Source organism: Podarcis tiliguerta (genome assembly GCF_965153285.1).
Source record: "Podarcis tiliguerta genome assembly, chromosome: 8".
Taxonomy (NCBI): Eukaryota; Metazoa; Chordata; class Lepidosauria; order Squamata; family Lacertidae; genus Podarcis; species Podarcis tiliguerta.
Genome location: NC_139541.1, coordinates 81,136,174 through 81,157,343, shown reverse-complemented (window position 1 = coordinate 81,157,343; position 21,170 = coordinate 81,136,174). Strand labels below are relative to the sequence as shown.

Here is a 21,170-nt window from a genome sequence, read left to right as displayed (position 1 = left end):
GCACACGGCTGGCTCTTCTGAACTTAATTGCATCCAGTGATGCAACCCCCCCCCCCATCCAAATACTTGCCGTTATTGTTCTGAGCTTCTGTGACCGATATTCCTTTGAGCCTTGCCAGATTTATACGCTGGCAATAAATACGTTACACGCTTTGAAACAAGCAAACAAAAATCCCCCAAATTCTTTGCCGCTGGGTTTTTTTTTTCACCCCACCCACCCTCAGCTCTGCAGTTCCTTCTTCCTTGCGGGCTCCCTGCCCTGGATGTGGCTTGCACTAGGAAAAAGACCTCTCCTCAAACAGTGCCGGGGTGTCTTACAGATCACAGCCAGACACAAGGTCCTAGTGGATTTTCACACACTGCGTGCGGCCCAGTTGTGATTTAGAGCAGCACACAGAAACGCCGTTTACCTTCCCGCCGGAGCGGTACCTATTTATCTACTTGCACTTTGACGTGCTTTAAAGGGACCCCTGACCAATAGGTCCAGTCGTGACCGACTCTGGGGTTGCGGCGCTCATCTCGCTTTATTGGCCGAGGGAGCCGGCGTACAGCTTCCGGGTCATGTGGCCAGCATGACTGAGCCGCTTCTGGCGAACCAGAGCAGCGCACAGAAACGCTGTTTACCTTCCCGCCGGAGCAGTAACTATTTATCTACTTGCACTGGTGTGCTTGCAAACTGCTAGGTTGGCAGGAGCAGGGACCGAGCAACGGGAGCTCACCCCGTAGGGGGGATTCGAACTGCTGACCTTCTGATCGGCAAGTCCTAGGCTCTGTGGTTTAACCCACAGCGCCACCCACGTCCCAGGCTCTTCTTACTTTTTTAAAATTAAAAACGGATGAGAGACAACAAACCTGTCAGCCGCTCTTACAACTATATCAGGGGTTGGGGAATCTCGAGTGTGGGGTCTGAGTGCAGCCCTCGAGACCGCTCTGCCTCTGGCCCGTGGGACTCTCCAGAGGCCACACCCCTCCTTGGCCACACCCCCTCTGTGCCCCTCCTTTGCACCCTGTTTGGTAGAGCAGAGTTTCCCAAACCTGGGTCTCCAGCTGTTTTTTTGGACTACAATTCCCAACATCGCTGAGCACTGGTCTTGCTAGCTAGGGATGATGGGAGTTGTAGTCCCAAAGACCCAAGTTTGGTAAATACTGGTGAAGAGGATAAGACTTGTCAATGGCTGCTAGCCAGGATGGCTATTCTCTATCTGTAATGCTTCTGAACCCCAGTTGGTGGAAACAGCAAGAGGGGAAGGGCTTGAATTCTGCTTGATGCAACAGCTACCGCCCTTCATCTTGCAACAAGTCATCTAGAGAAACCAGAGAACTATGTTTCTCTATTTATTTCTCTATTTTGTTGTTGTTGTCGTGTCCGACTCTTCGTGACCCCCTGGACCGGAGCACGCCAGGCACTCCTGTCTTCCACTGCCTCCTGCAGTTTGGTCAAACTGGTATCTTCGAGAACACTGTCCAGCCATCTCGTCCTCTGTCGTCCCCTTCTCCTTGTGCCCTCCATCTTTCCCAACATCAGGGTCATTTCCAGGGAGTCTTCTCTTCTCATGAGGTGGCCAAAGTATTGGAGCCTCAGCTTCAGGATCTGTCCTTCCAGTGAGCACTCAGGGCTGATTTCCTTCAGAATGGTGAGGTTTGATCTTCTTTCAGTCCATGGGACTCTTATTTTTTTTACCGGACCTATTTCTTCTATAGGCAAACTGATGATTATCAAAGTCTGGGGGAAAGCAGGTTCTAAGTTGTTGAAGGACCAGTCTTTTCAAGCATTTCATCATTAAAGATGTTAATTCAATAGGTCTGTAGTCATTCAGGCAGGTAATTGCCGTTTTCTTTGGAACTGGGACAATATTATCTGCTTTTAAGCATGATGGAACACAAGCCGTTTGCAGGGAGATGTGAAAATCCTCATCAGGACCCCTGCTAGTTGATCAGCACAATTTTTGAACACATTCCCAGCACAATGATTCCCACCCTGGCCGGCACTTTCTTGATCTCCTGCCCTCGGGCAGAAGATATAGAAGCATGATTAGTCGCACCAACAGGGTAAAGAACAGCTTCTATCCATGGGCTGTTAGGTTGCTGAATGAAAAGATAACAACAGGGCAACTGACTTTTGGGTTTGGTGTGTGTGCGTCAGTAAACAAGGGGAAATAAGACTAAGAGAGCTGAGTGGAGGGTGCTCGTGTAATCTCACTGTATACAAGTTGTACAAGTGACAATGCTGTTGTTGTTTAGTCGTTTAGTTGTGTCCGACTCTTTGTCGCCCCCTGGACCAGGGCACGCCAGGCACTCCTGTCTTCCACTGCCTCCCGCAGTTTGCTCAAACTCATGCTGGTAGCTTTGAGAACACTGTCCCACCATCTCGTCCTCTGTCGTCCCCTTCTCCTTGTGCCCTCCATCTTTCCCAACATCAGGGTCTTTTCCGGGGAGTCTTCTCATGAGGTGGTCAAACTATTGGAGCCTCAGCTTCAGGATCTGTCCTTCCAGTGAGCACTCAGGGCTGATTTCCTTAAGGATGGAGAGGTTTGATCTTCTTGCAGTCCATGGGACTCTCAAGAGTCTCCTCCAGCACCATAATTCAAAAGCATCAATTCTTCGGCAATCAGCCTTCTTTATGGTCCAGTGACAATAAAGTATTTCAGTTTCAACTTTTGATGCAGGTTTCCCACTGTCAGCCACTGCGAGATCAGGATGCTGGACTTGATGGGCCATTGGCCTCATCCAGCAGACTCTTCCAAAGTTTTGAAACGAAATGCAAGCTACTTGTTCGGGGACAGTGTCCTGGTAGCTGGAGATTAGTTGGAAAGGCCATCCATCCTCATGATCTTTTTCTGAACTCCCCGAAGGCACTCTAGCTGGCTTCCGTCTGAATGTTGGCTTGGACCAGATTACCCTAATCCTATTGTAGAATTGTAGAGCTGCAAGGGACCCTGAGGGTCATCCAGTCCAACCCCTTGCAACTCAGGGATCTCAGCTGAAGCGTCCATGGCAGGTGGCCCTCCAACCTCTGCTTAAAAACCTCCGAGGAAGGAGAGGCCACAACCTCCTGGGGCAGACCCACTGTCAAACATCTCTTAAGAAACTGCTGAGTGCTGCAACATACCCATTTTACAGAAGAAAGACTGAGGCAGAAAATTCCCCCGAAACAGGCAACCCTCTTTCAACCAAAATATTCAGCTCCCCGGAGCAAAAACCCTTAATATTTTTAAAAATTGGCCCCTTTGGCACCCAGCTTCTCCTAAATGGGGGTGCTGCGGTCAGTGAGCACCAGTGACCCCTGATCTGATCCAGCTAGCTTGTGTCCTCAGGCTCTTCTTTGCCAGCTGCAGATGCAAGGCCCCCCACCCGCCTCCAGTTATTTATCCAAGGGGGACGGTTGCTTCAGGGTTTGCACCCGTGGCAAATCTCTCTCCGATGCCATCGTGTCCTTTCTGGAAGCACTAGACCAGGCGAGCTGAATCCAGCTCTCCAGAGCTTCCCCAGCGCTCCGGCATCGCCTGCCCTGCCTTCGGGGACCTAACCTGGGAAACGGAGCTGTCCTTGAAACCAGCGCATGTTCAGACAAGTGCCCTCTTGGCGCATCGGGTGTGGCCTCTCCGGTTACAGAAAAGGAGGCTCATCAAGCCCGGCGCCCTCTCTGCTCCTTCACACACCCCTCCCCAGATCAGCACCCTTTGGCGTCTCTGCTCAGCACCTCCTTTGCTGTTTCGACTTCTGAGCGCTTGCAAATTCTGCGCTTGGGCTGCAGGTTTTCCACCTGCAGCAACTGCTGGAGGGAGATTGCTGTGTCTTGCCGGGGAGATCCAGAACGTTGCTCATCTTTTGCACAATTTTAGCATAATAATAATAATAATAATAATAATAATAATAATAATAATAATTTATTATTTGTACCCCGCCCATCTGGCTGGGTTTCCCCAGCCACTCTGGTCGGCTTCCACAAAGACCAAAAATACACTAAGATGTCACACATTAAAAACTTCCCTAAACAGGGCTGCCTTAAGATGTTTTCTGAATGTCAGGTAGTTGTTTATCTCTTTGACATCTGATGGGAGGGCGTTCCACAGGGCGGGCGCCACTACTGAGAAGGCCCTCTGACTGGTTCCCTGTAGCTTTGCTTCGTGCAATGAGGGAACCGCTAGAAGTCCCGCGGCGCTGGACCTCAGCGTCAGGGCAGAACGATGGGGGTGGAGACGCTCCTTCAGGTCTACTGGGACGAGGCCGTTTGGGGCTTTAAAGGTCAACACCAACACTTTGAATTGTGCTCGGAAACGTACTGGGAGCCAGTGTAGGTCTTTCAAGGCCAGTGTTATGTGGTCTCAGCGGCCGCCCCCAGTCACCAGTCTAGCTGCCGCATTCTGGATTAGTTGCCGTTTCCAGGTCACCTTCAAAGGCAGCCCCACATAGAGTGCATTGCAGTAGTCCAAGCGGGAGATGACCAGAGCATGCACCACTCTGGCAAGACGGTCTGCGGGCAGGGAGGGTTTCAGCCTGCATACCAGATGGAGCTGATAGACAGCTGCCCTGGACACAGAATTGACCTGCACCTCCATGGACAGCTGTGAGTCCGAAATGACTCCTAGGCTGCGCCCCTGGTCCTTCAGCATGTTAAGATTAGGGGACCAAATTTTAACGCTTGCAGTTTTCCCCCATTTTTTCCGGGGGGAGGAATATTTTCAGGGTTTTTCCCATAGAATCCACAAATAAGCACAATACAGTCAAAAGCAGGGTACAGTAAGTCGCAGATATATAGGCCATTATGAGCTTAGCCATGATTTGATTTGTGCTGGTTAAGAGAGCAAAGGAATTAACTCTTGCTTCCGGGCAGCCTGATGGCAAATAAAAGAATCCGAATTGGGAATTCTGCGCTCTGCTTCTCCCAGGGACCGCAAGCAACTCCTGCCGGCCACTTGGCTTGGCCTGTAGCATCTCTTGTTAATCTTCTCGGTGGCTGGGGCGGGGAGGAGTCTCCCCCTCCATTGTGTCTGCTGGCGGAAGGCAAAAAAGGCACAGATTGCAATGGTGGACCAGCCAGAAAGGCTTCCTGGGTGGTTCAAGGATACAAAGCCGGTCTGTAGCCTGTGCTCCAGCAACACAAAACAATTCTGTGCCCCAGCAAACCTGCAGCTCGCCCAAATCATGCAAACGGAGCAGATTTTCCACAGTTGCTCTCTGTTTGCATAATTCTGCAGTTCCTGCTCCTTTGCATCATTTATGCAGCCGTTTCCCCCTTTGGGAGCAGCCAGGACCTACACACAACACCAAGGCCCTGCCTGCAGCCGCTGGAAATTTTAATCAGCCCACCGCCTGACTTCAGAGAACTCAGGCTACATTGCCCCTGTGCTACCAAATGTATATTTCGCACCATAAGGCCTAGAAACTTGCTTTTGAAAAGCAAACCAGTATAGCGCTACTTCGGGTTACAGACGCTTCAGGTTACAGATGCTTCAGGTTACAGAACCCAGAAATAGTACATCGGGTTAAGAACTTTGCTTCAGGATGAGAACAGAAATCGCATGGTGGTGGTGCGACGGCAGCAGGAGGCCCCATTAGCTAAAGTGGTGCTTCAGGTTATTAATTTTTTAAAATAATTTTTATTAATTTTAACATATAAGTTTTAATACGTACCACAAAACTTTGTCACTTATACAGTCATTTTGGACTTCCATTAGCACCTCTGATGAGCCACCGTTTTAACCACTTCTTATGCATTTCTTAAATTTATATTACTTTTAAATATCTTAACTAATCATCCTTCCCCTTATCCATTTTTGCAATAATTCCAACAATACCGTTCACAAAACTTCTTGCAAACCTACAAATGTCGTCTGATCTTCACAAATACCTTTCAAATAATCCATAAATTTACTCCAGTCTTTCCAGAATTTCTGGTCCCGCCGATTTCGAATCCTTCTTGTTAATTTATCCAGTTCTACATAGTCCATTAATTTCATCCTCCATTCTTCTTTCGTCAGTAGTGGTGCTTCAGGTTAAGAACGGACCTCTGGAACGAATTAAGTACTTAACCCGAGGTACCACTGTACAGTGCAACCTCGGTTTTCAAATGTAATCTATTCCGGAAGACTGTTCGGCTTCTGAAACGTTCAAAAACCGAAGCATGCATTTCCAGATGTGTTTACATCCAGAAAACTCAATATGGAAGCCGCGTGGCACGTTTTTGGTTTCTGAAAAGTGTTCGAAAACTGAAGCAGTTACTTCCAGGTTTTCTGGATTCAGAAGCTGAAACATTCGACTTCCAAGACGCTCGAAAACCGAGGTACCGCTGTACTAAGATTCACAGAACAGGGAGGAACTTAGAGTTGAACAATGAGCCCGTCCAGATCAGTGTTGTCTATGTTGGGGGTTCCCAGACTTTTCCTCTTCAAAGCCCCCTTGGTTCCACGAACTCATCCCCAGTGCCCCCCGTGAAAAGCATTATTCAGAATAGCAGTTTGCACAATAAAATTCAAAAAGGTAACAATTAATTGTGCAATTGTTCAAAATCCAATTAAAGCTATTTAGTTTAATTCAACAAAATTGATGAAATTGACCCAGTGATGCCAGCTTTTCAAAGTCTGTTAGTCGTTTATCCTTCCCTGTATGTTGTTAGGCTCCTACCCCTGAGGCTGATGGGAGCTGGGCTACTATAACATCAGAGGACTCTCTAGGGATTCAGGCAGCAGTCTTTGCAAGAGATTGAGACCTGGGAAATGCAATGCACACGCACCACTGAGCGACAGCCCTCCTAAACGCTGATCTCTATGCCCATACAGTGAGGGGGGGGGAGTATTTGATCCCCTGCTAAATTTGCCCGTTTGCCCTCTCTCGAAGAAATGACCAGTCCATAATTTTAATGGTAGGTTTATCGTACCTGTGAGAGACAGAATAACAACAGGAAAACGCCCCCAGAATCCCAGAAGACAAAAGTCAGAGATTGATGTGCATTACAGTGGTGCCCCGCAAGACGAATGCCTCGCAAGACGGAAAACCCGCAAGACGAAAGGGTTTTCCGTTTGCAGAGGCGCTTCGCAAGACGAATTTCCCTATGGGCTTGCTTCGCAAGACGAAAAATGACAAAAAATTTGAAATTTTTTTCCGCTCCAAAACCCCTTTTTCTGAAGCGCTAAGCTGCTAAAAGCATTTTAGCAGCAAAACCGCTAATCCCTTAAACCTTAAAAAGCCGTTTTTAGCCCTTAAACTGTCAATAGCGCTAATAGTGCTAATCCGCCAATGGGCTTGCTTCGCAAGACGAAAAAACCGCAAGACGAAAAGACTCGCGGAACGGATTCTTTTCGTCTTGCGAGGCACCACTGTATAGTGAGTGAAACAAGTATTTGATCCCCTATCAACCAGCCAAATGTCAGGCTACCTGGTACACTATCTTCACTGTATGTAACAAGGTGCTGTAAGGGAGAGATCTTACCTGTAATCCCAGCTTGTTACAGTACCTGTACAAAAGACACCTGTCGACAGGAGCAATCAATCCAGCAGATTCCAAACTAGCCGCCGTGACCAGAACCAAAGAGCTGTCCAAGGATGTCAGGGACACGATTGTAGACCGGGACAAGGCTACAAGACTATTGCCAAGCAGCTTGGTGAGAAGGTGACACCAATTGGTGCAATAATTCGCAAATGGAAGAAACACGAAAGGCCGACTTGCCCCTCAAAGTGGCAAGTGTGTTCAACCATATATATTATTTGTAGAGCCCCAAATTTATTTGTTTCATAAAATGTATATACAGCTTGGTTTTTTTTTAAAAAAAACCCACCACATTGTTTCATTGTATGAAACCATGAAATTACCAGCAAAAACTGTTAAACTCAGCGACTTAATTAAAATAAACGATAAGCTAAAAATCTGATTAAAACACATCGAAACATATCTGAACAGGCACCGGTGTTTTCGGCAGAAAAGAGTACAGTCGTACCTTGGATCCTGAACGCCTTGCAAGTCAAACGCTTTGGCTCCCAAATGCCGCAAACCTGGAAGTGAGTGTTCCGGTTTGCGAACGTTCTTCGGAACCCGAACGTCCGACGCGGCTTCCGATTGGCCGCAGGAGCTTCCTGCAGCCAATCAGATGTCGTGCCTTGGTTTCCGAACATTTTGCAAGTTGAACAGGCTATCCTGTACAATGTACTGGTGGTACCTGCCTGGTATCGGCAGGCAGGGCGTTCCAAACGGCGGGTGTTGCGGGACACACACACCGCCAAACCCCTAGGGGTGTGCAATGGGAACGCATCACAGTGCCACAACTTCTTGGCACGTGTGTCCTTTCTGCTCTGTGTGTTCGCCTGGGAACTTTCAGCATAAATCATGGAGTTGGAAAGACCCTGGGGGTCAAACCGCCAACCTTGACATAATCAGCACTACAGTGGTGCCTCGCAAGACGAAATTAATTCGTTCCGCGAGTCTCTTCGTCTAGCGGTTTTTTCGTCTTGCGAAGCAACCCTATTAGCGCGATTAGCGGTTTAGTGGCTATTAGCGGCTATTAAAGGCTTAAGGGATTAGCGGATTAGCTGCTAAAAGGCTATTAGCGGTTTAGCGGCTTAGAAAAAGGGGGTGGGGAGCGGAAAAAAATCTCAAGACTCGCAAGACATTTTCGTCTTGCGAAGCAAGCCCATAGGGAAATTCGTCCTGCGAAGCGCATCGAAAAACGGAAAACCCTTTCGTCTTGCGGGTTTTCCGTCTTGCGAGGCATTCGTCTTGCGCGGTACCACTGTACTCTCTGACCAACTGAGCTATGCAAGTTGCCCGCTTTCTGGCCGAAGCCTGAGCTGATCCAGAACAGAACCGGCCTCCCTCCCTTAACGCCCTTTTCCGTCTGCTTCCAGAAATCGTCGACGGCAACGCAAAGATGACCCTCGGCATGATCTGGACCATCATCCTCAGATTCGCCATCCAGGACATCTCCGTAGAAGGTGAGCGCCCAAGTTCCCGCAGGCCAGCCTGCCCTCTCTGCACCTTCCTCCTGGCGTGTCGGCACCAGCTGTACGTCTGGCACAGTTAAATAGACGGGAGAGGAAGCTGGCGAAGCCCATGCGGCAATGCACCGCGGACTTGCGGTGATCCACGACGGCGCCCACGCCTTCAACCGCTTCCTCTTTCCCGCTAGACCAGCAACAATGAATCATGCACCGTGCAGCTGCTCAAGTCGGTTGCAGTAACCCTCACTGACTTTATTGAGCGTGTGGCTCAGGCTCCTTGGCAAATACCTGCCTTGGGAATGCCTGCCAAGCAGCCATTAGGCAGCCAGAGGCCTTTTTTGGGGGGGGGGAGCCCAGTGCTTCCCCCCCTTGGCTTTCTGCCTGGGCCCCAGTGCAGCCCCAGTACCTAAGAATGCAAATTCGCACCCACCTGATCTTATAATAATAATAATAATAATAATAAATTTTATTTATACCCCGCCCTCCCCAGCCAAAGCTGGGCTCAGGGCAGCTAACAACAATAAAAACAATCCAACATTCTAAAAACTTTTCACCATAAAATCAATCAGAAACAAATTGATGGCAACCAGCAAGCAGGACCCTGTGCAGATTGCCAGAGGAGGGGGTCAGGCTGCGCCCTGACCAAAGGCCTGGTGGAACAGCTCCGTCTTACAGGCCCTGCGGAAAGATGTCAAGTCCCGCAGGGCCCTTGTCTCTTGTGACAGAGCGTTCCACCAGATCGGGGCCACAACCGAAAAAGCCCTGGCTCTAGTTGAGGCCAGCCTAACCTCTCTGAGGCCTGGGACCTTCAGGATGTTTTTATTTGCAGACCGTAGGTTTCTCTGTGGGGCATACCAGGAGAGGCGGTCCCGCACCTCAGCTGTTTTATTCCCAGCTCAGGCACAAGCAAGAGCGCCTTTTCTTTTTCTTTCTTTTTCTTTTTACAACTCATGCCATATTTTGGGGAGTGGGCTGGTTGGTTGTGAGCTCACCTTCCTATCCTGCTTGCCACTTCTTCTCCCCTGCAGATGCCCCACCCACAACAGCCACACACCCCCTTCCCTTCTGCACAAGTGACAACAAACACGGGTTAAGGAATCGGGGCACCTGGTGGCGTTTTGCTTAGCAAAAACTCAAATGGGCTTTACCTTTTCAGGGTACTAGTTTTGCAAGCGCTTTGTTGCAGCCTTCCCCAAGCTGGTGCCCTCTGGGTGTTTTGGACGCTGCCTCTCATCATCCAAAACACCCAGAGGGCACCAGCTTGGGGAAGGCTGCAACAAAGCGCTTGCAAAACTAGTACCCTGAAAAGGTAAAGCCCATTTGAGTTTTTGCTTGGGGGAGGCTGCTTTATAGGAAAGGGTCATTTCCCCCAAGACCGTTCCCCGCTTGGATCTGTCCCTGGGCAGATGACAACAACAGGCAGCCCCCCCAATTGTGTGGGGGTTACATTCTGGGCCCCCACGTGCATAGGTGACATTGCACAAAGTGGGGAGCGCCCTCTAACCACCATTAAGACACCCTCTCTTCAACTCATACTGCGTCCAGAAATATCCACAACTAGAACTGAAGCTCTGGGGCTGGCGGAGGCTGGAGGACGCATGAAAGACTGGTGCTGCGCTACCTAGCGCATCAGCTGCCAGGCGGGGAGACTGAGCAGCGTGAACAAAGCCCCGCTGTGCCTCCAGGCTCTTTGGGGCTTCCTCTGGCCCTTGCACACTTCCTCTTTGGGCTCCAGGGAGGGTCTCCTTAATAATAATATTATAATAATAATTTGTTATTTATACCCCGCCCATCTGGCTGGGCTTCCCCAGCCACTCTAGGCAGCTTCCAACGGAATATTAAAATACAATAACCTATTAAACATTGAAGGCTTCCTTAAACAGGGCTGCCTTCAGATGTCTTCTAAAAGTCTGGTAGTTGTTCTTCTCTTTGACATCTGGTGGGAGGGCGTTCCACAGGGCGGGCGCCACCACCGAGAAGGCCCTCTGCCTGGTCCCCTGTAACTTGGCTTCTCGCAGGCAGGGAACCGCCAGAAGGCCCTCGGAGCTGGATCTCAGTGCCTTGAGAGCCACGGGGACTCCCCAGCTCTCTCCTGCCATTTCCCAGTTTGAATTGAATTATTGGGTTGCTTCCCAGTTCCATGCACAAGCGGGAGGATGCCTGTATAAAAATGCAATGTTGAATTTTGTTTATGACAGTTACCACAGTTTTGGGGAGACTGCGTGCACAAAGTGCCTGAAATGCATCTCTCGGGGCATTCTGCACACCTTTTTTTTTCAGTGGAAGAGCCTCGTGCAACATTGGCCTTCGACCCTTAGGTTTGGAGATGTTGCCTTGACTTCGTCCCATTCCTGTTGCTGCATTAGCTTCAGCCCTCCCACGCCAGGGACTCGTCCTGCCAAGGACGGTGCCATCATGTCTTCTTTCTCCCCTTCGTCCTGCAGAGACTTCGGCCAAGGAAGGCCTGTTGCTCTGGTGCCAGAGGAAGACTGCGCCCTACAAGAACGTCAACGTACAGAACTTCCACATAAGGTAACCTTGCAGAGCCGAGATGATCGAGGGCCTGGAAACCAACCTTTAGGAGGGACAGTTGAGGAAGCTGGGCATGTTTAGGCTGGAAAGGAGGAGAGTGAGAAGAGATAGAATGGCTCTGTGGGTTAAACCACAGAGCCTAGGACTTGCTGGTTGGCGGTTTGAATCCCCGCGATGGGGTGAGCTCCCGTTGCTCAGTCCCTGCTCCTGCCAACCTAGCAGTTCGAAAGCACATCAAAGTGCAAGTAGATCAATAGGTACCACTCCGGCGGGAAGGTAAACGGCGTTTCTGTGCGCTGCTCTGGTTCGCCAGAAGCCGCTCAGTCATGCTGGCCACATGACCCGGAAGCTGTACGCCGACTCCCTCGGCCAGTAAAGCGAGATGAGCGCCGCAACCCCAGAGTCGGTCACGACTGGACCTATTGGTCAAGGGTCCCTTTACCTTCACCTTTAATATCTAAAAGGTTGTCCCATGGAAGAGGGAGCAAAGCTTGTTTTCTGCTGCTCAAGAGGGTAAGTTGCAAACCGTGAAAGAATCTTAGAGTTGGGAGGGACCACGAAGGGCATCTAGTCCAACCCCCTGCAATGCAGGAATATTTTGCCCAACGCAGGGCTCGAACCCCTGACCCTGAGATTCAGAGCTCCGTGCTCTGCTGGCTGAGCTATCCCAGCTAAGAACCAATGGATTCCAAGTGCGATGAAGCAGATTCCAACTAAACACAAGCTGTTCTGACAGTGGAACACGCTTCTTCGAAAAGTGGAGATTCTTCAGCTGCTACCCCTGTATTTCAGGGGGTGGGGCTGGATGACCCCGGGGGGTCCCTTTCAACTCTACAATTCTGACCAGTCGAGGCACAGCCACTCTGCGAGGCACCGGGCCTTGCCTTTCCCAAACAAAGAGGCAGCATTTCCACTCTCCGGCCAGAAAGCCTTGCTGCGTCTCAAAGGCTGCGAGAAATGGCTTCATAGAATCATAGAATCATAGAGTTGGAAGAGACCACAAGGGCCATCGAGTCCAACCCCCTGCCAAGCAGGAAACACCATCAGAGCACTCCTGACATATGGTTGTCAAGCCTCTGCTTAAAGACCTCCAAAGAAGGAGACTCCACCACACTCCTTGGCAGCAAATTCCACTGTCAAACAGCTCTTACTGTCAGGATGTTCTTCCTAATGTTTAGGTGGAATCTTCTTTCTTGTAGTTTGGATCCATTGCTACGTGTCCGCTTCTCTGGAGCAGCAGAAAACAACCTTTCTCCCTTCAGGAGAGAAAGGAGGATGGCTCCCCATTAAAAATCCTGCACACCAGCCCATCAAATAGCAGAGGCCTTTGTGCTTCCTGCCCGGGCCAGAGACCTGGCAGTAGCTCACTGGGAATCTTTAAGAGACTGGCAGGTTATCTTGTGCGGACGAGAGGCTGCGGCTGGATGGATATTTTAGGGATAATGGGTCTTGGGGAGGAGAGTGGTGGGCAGAGGCTGATGGAATGATATGTGCTGGGTGAAAAGTGAATCACCCACTGAAATAAATGGGCAGTAGATTCTGGGCAGCGGAAGGCAAATCTGCCACCCAGGGCAAGGAACTGACTCAGGAGAGTTCTCCGGCAAACGGGTAGCACCCAAGGAACACCTCTGATCAACACAAGGATTTCCACTTGTGAAATGGGGACACCGTCTCCCCCACTCCATGCATGCCCTATAGGGACGCGGGTGGCCCTGTGGTCTAAACCACTGAGCCTCTTGGGCTTGCCAATCAGAAGGTTGGTGGTTCGAATCCCCATGACGGGGTGAGCTCCTGTTGCTCTGTCCCGGCTCCTGCCAACCTAGCAGTTCGAAAGCATGCCAGCGCAAGTAGATAAATGGGTACCACTGTGGCAGAAAGGTAAACAGCATTTGCGTGCGCTCTAGTTTCCATTGTGGTGTCTCGTTGCGCCAGAAGCAGTTCAGTCCTGCTGGCCACATGATCCAGAAGCTCCCTTGGCCCGAAAGCGAGATGAGCGCCGCAACCCCATAGTCTCCTTTGACAGGACTTAACCATCCAGGGGTCCTTTACCTTTACCTTGCGTGCCCCAAATCTGCTCCGGAGGGTTGAGGGAATCCTTAGGACAGATTTAGCACCGGGGTGTGTGGGGAGAGTCCATATACTGACGGGAGGCGTCACTTGGGGTGCAAACCCCATAATGTTGTGGTGGCTTAGATGCCTTTGAGAAGGAGAGCAGGCAAATCCTTGGAGGGGGTTGCAGGGGGGGGGGTTGTCTGTGGTTATGATGGCTGTGTGGGACCCCCACATTGAAGGGAAATAGGCAGGAACAGGCGGTGGGCTTCAGGCCCTGCGTGTTGGCCTCCCAGTGGCTTGGCCACTGGTCTGAACGAACCCTGAGTGCAGCCCAGCAGGGCTCTTGCATTCTTACTTTTTAGCGACTCTCTTGAAGTTTGCGTGGTTCTGCCCTTTCTTTGCTATCTTTTTGTGAAGATGATGATGATGATTTATTATTTATACCCCGCCCATCTGGCTGGGTTTCCCCAGCCACTCTGGGCGGCTCCCAATCAAGTGTTAAAAACAGTACGGCATTACTGTACTGAAAAGCACCCTCCTGTCCGAAAGGGGGGGGGGGGGGCGGGCCTTGCAATTTTGAGGAATGCTTCCCCGAAGCCGCAGTTTCCCCTCTTGGACAGCCAAGCAATCTAACTGTATCCTTGGGCTTCTTTTTACAGCTGGAAAGACGGCCTTGCTTTTAATGCCTTGATCCACAGACACAGACCAGAACTCATTGAGTATGACAAGCTCAGAAAGGTATGTTGGCGACAGCAGCAGCTCCTTCCTTCCTTCCTCATTTTGGACTCGAAATTGAGTTTTAGTAGTAGTAGTAGCGTTGTTTTTCTTGTTTTTAGCTGTGTCCTACATGCTCTCCCCAGAATCCAGTCCAGAAATGAGCATGAGTCACGACAGTCATTTAGTCCAACCCTTGCAATGCAGGAATGCTCCCCGCAGCTATCCCTGAGTGGGCTTGAACCACCAGCCTTCTGCTTAACAGCCGGACGCACTGAGCCGTTGCGCCACCTGAGAGCTCAGGTTCAAATCCCACTTCAGCCAGGATCTCCCTGGGCGATCTGGGGCGAGTCACGATCTCCTCGTCCCTAACGTGAGAATGGCAGTGACCGCCCTCAGGGTTAAAGGTGGCAAAGCGTTCCCCCCCCCCCCCCAAGCTAAAATGCCATGGAGGGAAAGGCAGGGTGGTAGTTGAGAGGGGGTGTGAAATGCCCTAACACTCACACTGGGCTGCAGGGCTCTTTTGCGGAATTAAAGGCCACATTCGCACCGTCCATTTAAAAGCACCCTGTACCATGACTTTTGTACAGTTCTGGCTTCCCCCCAAGGATTCTGGGAACTGTAGTTTGCGAAGGGTGCTGAGTACTGTTAGGAAATCTCCTCTCCCCGCTCCCCACATGAAGCTCAGTTCCAAGAGTTCCATGTAAAGAAGAATTGATTGCTAAAGCCCTGCAGGAGCTGTAACTCTGGGAGGGGGGAAAAGGAGCCTCCTAAATTCTCCCATCACCCTTAAACTACACCTTCCGGGATTCCAAGACCTACCTACGTTAGCTCCCAGTATGTTTCCAAGCACAATCCAAAGTGTTGGTGCTTACCTTTAAAGCCCTCAACGGCCTCAAATGCCCAGTATACCTGAAGGAGCGTCTCCACCCCCATTGTCCAGCCCAGACACTGAGGTCCAGCTCCGATGGCCTTTTGGCAGTTCCCTCCCTGCGATAAGCCAAGTTACAGGGAACCAGGCAGAGGGCCTTCTTGGTAGTGGCGCCGGACTTCAGTGTCTGGCTAGAACGATGGAGGTAGAGACGCTCCTTGAGGTATACTGGACCGAGGCCATTTAGGTCTTTAAAGGTCAGCACCAACACTTTGAATTGTGCTCGGAAATGTACTGGGAGCCAATGAAGATCTTTCCGGACCGGTGTTATATGGTATCGGCCGCAGCTCCTAGTCACCAGTCACCAACACTTTGAATTGTGCTCGGAAACGTACTGGGAGCCAGTGTAGGTCTTTCAAGACTGGTGTTATGTGGTCTCGGTGGCCAACCCCAGTCACCAGTCTAGCTGCCGCATTCTGGATTAGTTGTAGTTTCCAGGTCACCTTCAAAGGTAGCCCCACATAGAGTGCATTGCAAGCAGGAGATAACCAGAGCATGCACCACTCTGGTGAGACAGCCTCATCCTGCGTACCAGATGGAGCTGATAAACAGCTGACATGGACACAGAATTGACCTGTGCCTTCATGGACAGCTGTGAGTCCAGAATGACTCCCAGGCTGTGCACCTGGTCCTTCAGGGGCACAGTTACCCCATTCGGGACCAGGGAGTCCTCCACACCTGCCCGCCTCCTGTCCCCGCAAAACAGTACTTCTGTCTTGTCAGGATTCAACCTCAATCTGTCGGTCGCCATCCATCCAGTAGCTGCTTGTAGGGGGGCAGGGGGAGGCAGAGAAACACTTTTCTCCTTTGGATGTTCCTTCTCAGCTGGCAGGGCAGGGTTGCGATTCGGCTTTGGGACGGTACCAGTTCTAACAGCTGTGCCTCTCCGGCAACCCCCCCCCCTTTTCTCCCCAGGATGATCCAGTCACGAATCTGAACAATGCTTTTGAGGTCGCTGAGAAATACCTCGACATTCCCAAGATGTTGGATGCAGAAGGTAAGCTGGAGGCTGCTCTCGGAGCGTGGGCTCGGGTGTTCGGTTCCAAGAAGCAAATTTCGTAACAGCGTCGCAATGCAACCGATTCCCAGAGGAAGAGTTTTTTGGCGCTGAAGCACCTCCCCCCCCCTCTGCCCCCCATCCTGCAGTTCCCTTAGTAGGGCTGGGCTGTGGAAGCCCAAGAGAGCTGTGGAGCACTGCCTTGGGTTCGCTGCCTTGCTGAGAGTCGCTGACGCTCCTTCTGTCGGGCTGACTTGCACTTAGCTGCCCAGACCCTCCACACACACACACACACCCGAATTGCACAGCCCAAATTCCTCTGGGACAAAGTAACATGCCAGATCAGATCTGCCGCACTCCCGATGCAGAAATCGTAGGCGGCGGAGTCCTGAGGCAGAAGGGACTGTACCGCTTAAGGCTGCAAGTGGTGTGGTTGCATTTCAGACATTCCCCTTCTTTGCGACTTCCTGAAAGTCGAAAATTTGGGGAGAGGTTTTATCCAGCTGCCTTTGTCCTTCATGGAGGGTTTGTGCGTGGAGAGTTTTGTTTTTACACAGAGTATCGAAAGAACGAGTCTCCTCCACGCAAAGTGGTACAGTCTCTTTGCTCAGGACTCTGCCACCTTAAAATAATAATAATAAAATTTTATTTATATCCCGCCCTCCCCAGCCGAAGCCAGGCTTAGAACGGCTAACAACAGTAAAAGTAACACAGTTTACATAAAATCACAATCAATTGAAATACATTCTAAAATCAATTCATTCTAAAATCAGTTCAGAATCAAATTAATGGCAACCATTGGGCTAGAGTTCTGACCCAAAGGAGGGGGTCAGACTGTGCCTTGGCCAAAGGCCTGGTGGAACAGCTCTGTCTTGCAGGCCCTGCAGAAAGATGTCAAGTCCTGCAGGGCCCTGGTCTCTTGTGACAGAGCGTTCCAACAGATCGGGGCCATGGCCGAAAAAGCCCTGGCTCTGGTTGAGGCCAGCCTAACCTCCCTGTGGCCCGGAATCTCCAAGATGCTTTTATTTAAAGACCGTAAGGTCCTCTGTGGGACATACCAGGAGAGGTGGTCCCGTAGGTACAAGGCTCCTAGGCCGTATAGGTCTTTAAAGGTTAAAACCAGCACCTTGAACCTGATCCTGTACTCCACCGGGAGCCAGTGCAGCTGGTATAGCACCGGGTTAATGTGATCCCGTGGCGAGGACCCTGTAAGGAGTCTCGCCGCGGTGTTCTGCACCCGCTGGAGTTTCTGGGTCAGCTTCAAGGGCAGCCCCACGTAGAGTGAGTTACAGTAATCAAGTCTGGAGGTGACCGTCGTGTGGATCACAGCGGCTAGGTCAAGGCGCGAGAGGTAAGGAGCCAAATAGGCCTGTATTTGTCTGCAGACAGATTTCCCAGGTCCAGGGAACCTGGCTCACTCAGTCTGAGTGATCTTGCTCAGGTTCTAGATCACGGCAGGTGGGGAGGACACATTTGCCCTCCGGATGTTGTTCAACTATGACTCCCATCAGTTCAAGCAATCGTGGTCAATGGCAAGGCATGATGGGAGCCAGTGGCGTAGCGTGGGGGGTGCGGGGGGGCCGGCCGCACCGGGCGCAACATCGGGGGGGGGGCGCGCTCGCGCTAGCAGCTCTCTGCCCCTACCTGGCTCACTCACTCTCTCTCACTGCAGTGCTGGCTGTGCGAATCCGATCCGAGCCACCGGGTCGCTGCCCACTGTGGAGGGGAGGGTGCCAGGCGTGCGGTGCGGAGAGAGAGCAAGGGACTATCTGGGGGAGGGACAGTGCAGCGGGGGGGGGGGCGCAAATTACTTGCCTTGCCCCAGGTTAGGGGGCGCAAATTACTTGCCTTGCCCAGGGTGCTGACAACCCACGCTACGTCACTGATGGGAGCTGAAGTTTAGCAACCTCTGGAAGGCCAAAGTTTCCCCACCCCTGCTATGGATGGCGAATCCCACCCCTGGTTTCTGAAGTGAGCCATGGGCCTCCTTAAGGAGCCATGGGGGAAGTTCTGCCAGGCTCCTCCAAGCTCATACTTTGCTTGTGATTTGATGGAGCCGAGGGGGAGGACCAGTCTGCTGCTGGCCAATCAGACGCTAGTGTGGCCTTCAGTTCACGGGACTGACAGCTAGTGGAGCAAACCCCTGTTGTCGCTGTTTTGTTCTTCTTCCTTAGCATTCCTTTCTAAGGAACTTTGGACATATAATGCTTGCCTTTCTCCCTGAAGCCCTGGGATGAGGGCAGGAAAAGCCCCGCAGCGAGGGAGCCACACCCCGAAACAAACCAGGAGCGCTCGGATTCCAGTGGGTGTCCGCAGAGTTTTATTAGACATGCCTGGCACAGTCTCTGCATTCAAAGTTCTTCTTTGGAGGAAAGGGCAAGCAACAGAGCCACTGCAAAGTCGTAAAAACTCTCCAACCTTTAATAGGCCTTCACATCAGTTGTGTGCGCAGCCTTGAGCTCTGGCAGTATAAATCTCAGATCCTTGGCTTCAGTTCCATGCTGGACAAGTTAACTTCCAGTTCTGGCTCACTTGGAAACTTGTAACATTAACTTCTTGGCGTTAATTTCCCCCGGGCTCAATCTTTGCCTACAGGTGGACATCAGAGCTGTGGCAGATTTTGCTAGAACCAGCAGATCAACAGGGGACGGGGGAGAGTTTTGCCTCCTGGTATCTTTAATGCTTCTTGTTCGCTTTTCAGACATTGTCAACACGGCCCGGCCCGATGAGAAGGCCATTATGACCTATGTGTCCAGCTTCTACCATGCCTTCTCTGGCGCTCAGAAGGTACCAGACGTGGCTGAGCCTCTACTGTTAACCGCTCCTCTTCCTTCCAGCGCCCTGATGCTCTCCTGACTTCTTGTGCCGAGGGCAGCTACTTGCAGAACATTGGGAACCCAAACCTCAGCTAGCTCAGGGTCTGACACCCAGGGTTCAACACGAGATCATAATGAGCCAGAAATCTCTTTCCTTTCAAATATTATTTGGGAGACTCCCAACGGATGGAGTTGAAGCCGCTTGGTCTGCCGGGTTTCAGGGAGGGCTTCCAAGCAATCAGCATTTTCACGGATTAATCATCCACCTTCTTACAAATTATATGTGCAAATTATATTCAAATATATCTGTTTTCCTGTACTTCTGGAATATATTTGCAAAGCCTCACTTCAGATGCCCTTTTGAGAGGCTGAAGGAAGTGCAAGAACTTGTGATTTAATCGAAAGAAGCTGCCTCCCTTTCGTTATTACAGTAACACGCCGGAACCAAAATAGCTTCTCAAAATAAGCAAGGGAACCCGTGAACTCCGAGCCCAACTGGTTAAAATTGGGCAGCCCCACCAATGCATCAACTGAGGCTTTGGTGGATCGTAAATACACACCCTATGGGACGCAGGTGGCGCTGTGGGTTAAACCACAGAGCCTAGGACTTGCCGATCGGAAGGTCCGCGGTTTGAATCCCTGTGACGGGGTGAGCTCCTGTTGCTCGGTCCCTGCTCCTGCCAACCTAGCAGTTCAAAAGCACATCAAAGTGCAAGTAGATAAACAGATACCACTCCGGCGGGAAGGTAAATGGCGTTTCCGTGCACTGCTCTGGTTCGTCAGAAGCGGTTTAGTCATGCTGGCCACATGACCCGGAAGCTGTACGCCAGCTCCCTCGGCCAGTAAAGCAAGATGAGCGCCACAACCCCAGAGTCGGTCACGACTGGACCTAATGGTCAGGGGTCCCTTTACCTTTAAATACACTCCCTAGGGTGTAAGCCCCATCGAACACACCAGCGTTTCCTTTTGAGTAAAGAGGCACCGAGTTGCACAGCGAACCAGTTGCCTTGCAGTCCTAAGATCTCTTAGGAGCAGAGCAGAGAATCCTTTGAAGTTATCTTGGAGAGTTTGCAGGGCTGGCCGAATCAAGGGCGATGTTTATTTCCGCAGAGCCCTCTCCCAGCTGAGGTTTGGGTCCCTGTCCGGAGCAAAGGCTTGCCCCACCCCTCCTCTGCTGCATGCCAGAGGGGGAACCGGGACGATCTTGCACTGTGCCCTTGACTTTGCTTCCCTTTGTTTTTCTCTTTCCTCCTGCGCAGATATTGTAGGCACGCTCAGGCCCGATGAGAAGGCCATCATGACCTACGTCTCCTGCTTCTATCACGCTTTCTCTGGGGCTCAGAAGGTGAGCTTTGCCTGGGCGGGGCTGGCTGCTGCTGCTGCTTATACCTGGCTAGTCTAAACCGCCCTAACATGTTCCTCACCCACTTTCCGGAGCGCAGGGTTTACATTTGCATGAAAGGGCATGCCTGCGGAGGGTCAATGAGGCCGAGAGGCGGAGTGGCTTTGAATTTTCGTTTCATTAAAAATCCAGGCGGTAAGCTAGGGATGCATCGAGCCCCCTGCGAGACTGAAAGCCTTCTGGCTCCCCGCAAAAATTCTCCAGGCGAGGAGCAGCTTCTAGATTTCCTTTAAACGTCACCTCTGTCAAAATACTGTGCAACTCTCTTCCTAGCTGTATGCAAGCAGTGGAGTTCCCAGGGCATGGCTTTCTGGAGAGACCTCCAGGGCCATAGCTAGCAAGTCTTCCTTGAAATAATCACCTTCTGGTTGAAAAAAGGCCATATAGGCTTGGCTGTTGGGTCTGCTCCCTGTCCAGGGCTTGTTCTACAGCTAGGAGCAAAACCTGGTGGATAGCCTCAGTCATCAGTACCCTTTGCTGCCCTGTTGTACCACAACTCCCACCAGTGCCAGGCAGCAGTTTGGCAAAGGCTGCTCTGAGGTTTCTGGTTTAGCCACAGGTTCTCTTGCAATAATTCGCATATTCTGGGACTGAACTGGCAACGGCCCCTGAGCTGAGTTCTGAACCAGGTAGGTAGCTCCTCCGAATGATGCTTTCCTGGTGTTTTGGACTACAACTCCCATCTGCCCCAGCTGGCGTGGTCACGGATGATGGGAGTTGTAGTCAAAAACATCCGAAGGTCACTGGCTGCTCTACAGCAATGAACGGCGATCCTCTGCAGTGAAACTCAAGAGT

At 51.1% G+C, this 21,170-nt stretch overlaps 1 protein-coding gene across 4 annotated transcripts in view; it reads left to right on the top strand.

The window, feature by feature from the left end:
• The window catches only part of ACTN4 (actinin alpha 4), a 141,776-nt gene that overhangs the window by 77,802 nt on the left and 42,804 nt on the right, over positions 1–21,170 (top strand). For 2 of the 4 annotated variants that reach the window (XM_083454983.1, XM_083454980.1), the window contains exons 4-8: positions 8,839–8,925; positions 11,376–11,463; positions 14,175–14,253; positions 16,076–16,157; positions 20,233–20,318. In XM_083454983.1, the coding sequence (XP_083311109.1) occupies positions 8,839–8,925; positions 11,376–11,463; positions 14,175–14,253; positions 16,076–16,157; positions 20,233–20,318 (422 nt within the window). Of the gene's footprint in view, positions 1–8,838; positions 8,926–11,375; positions 11,464–14,174; positions 14,254–16,075; positions 16,158–18,858; positions 18,945–20,232; positions 20,319–21,170 lie in introns of all 4 variants that reach the window. The other 2 variants (XM_083454982.1, XM_083454981.1) reach the window with 1 other exon arrangement.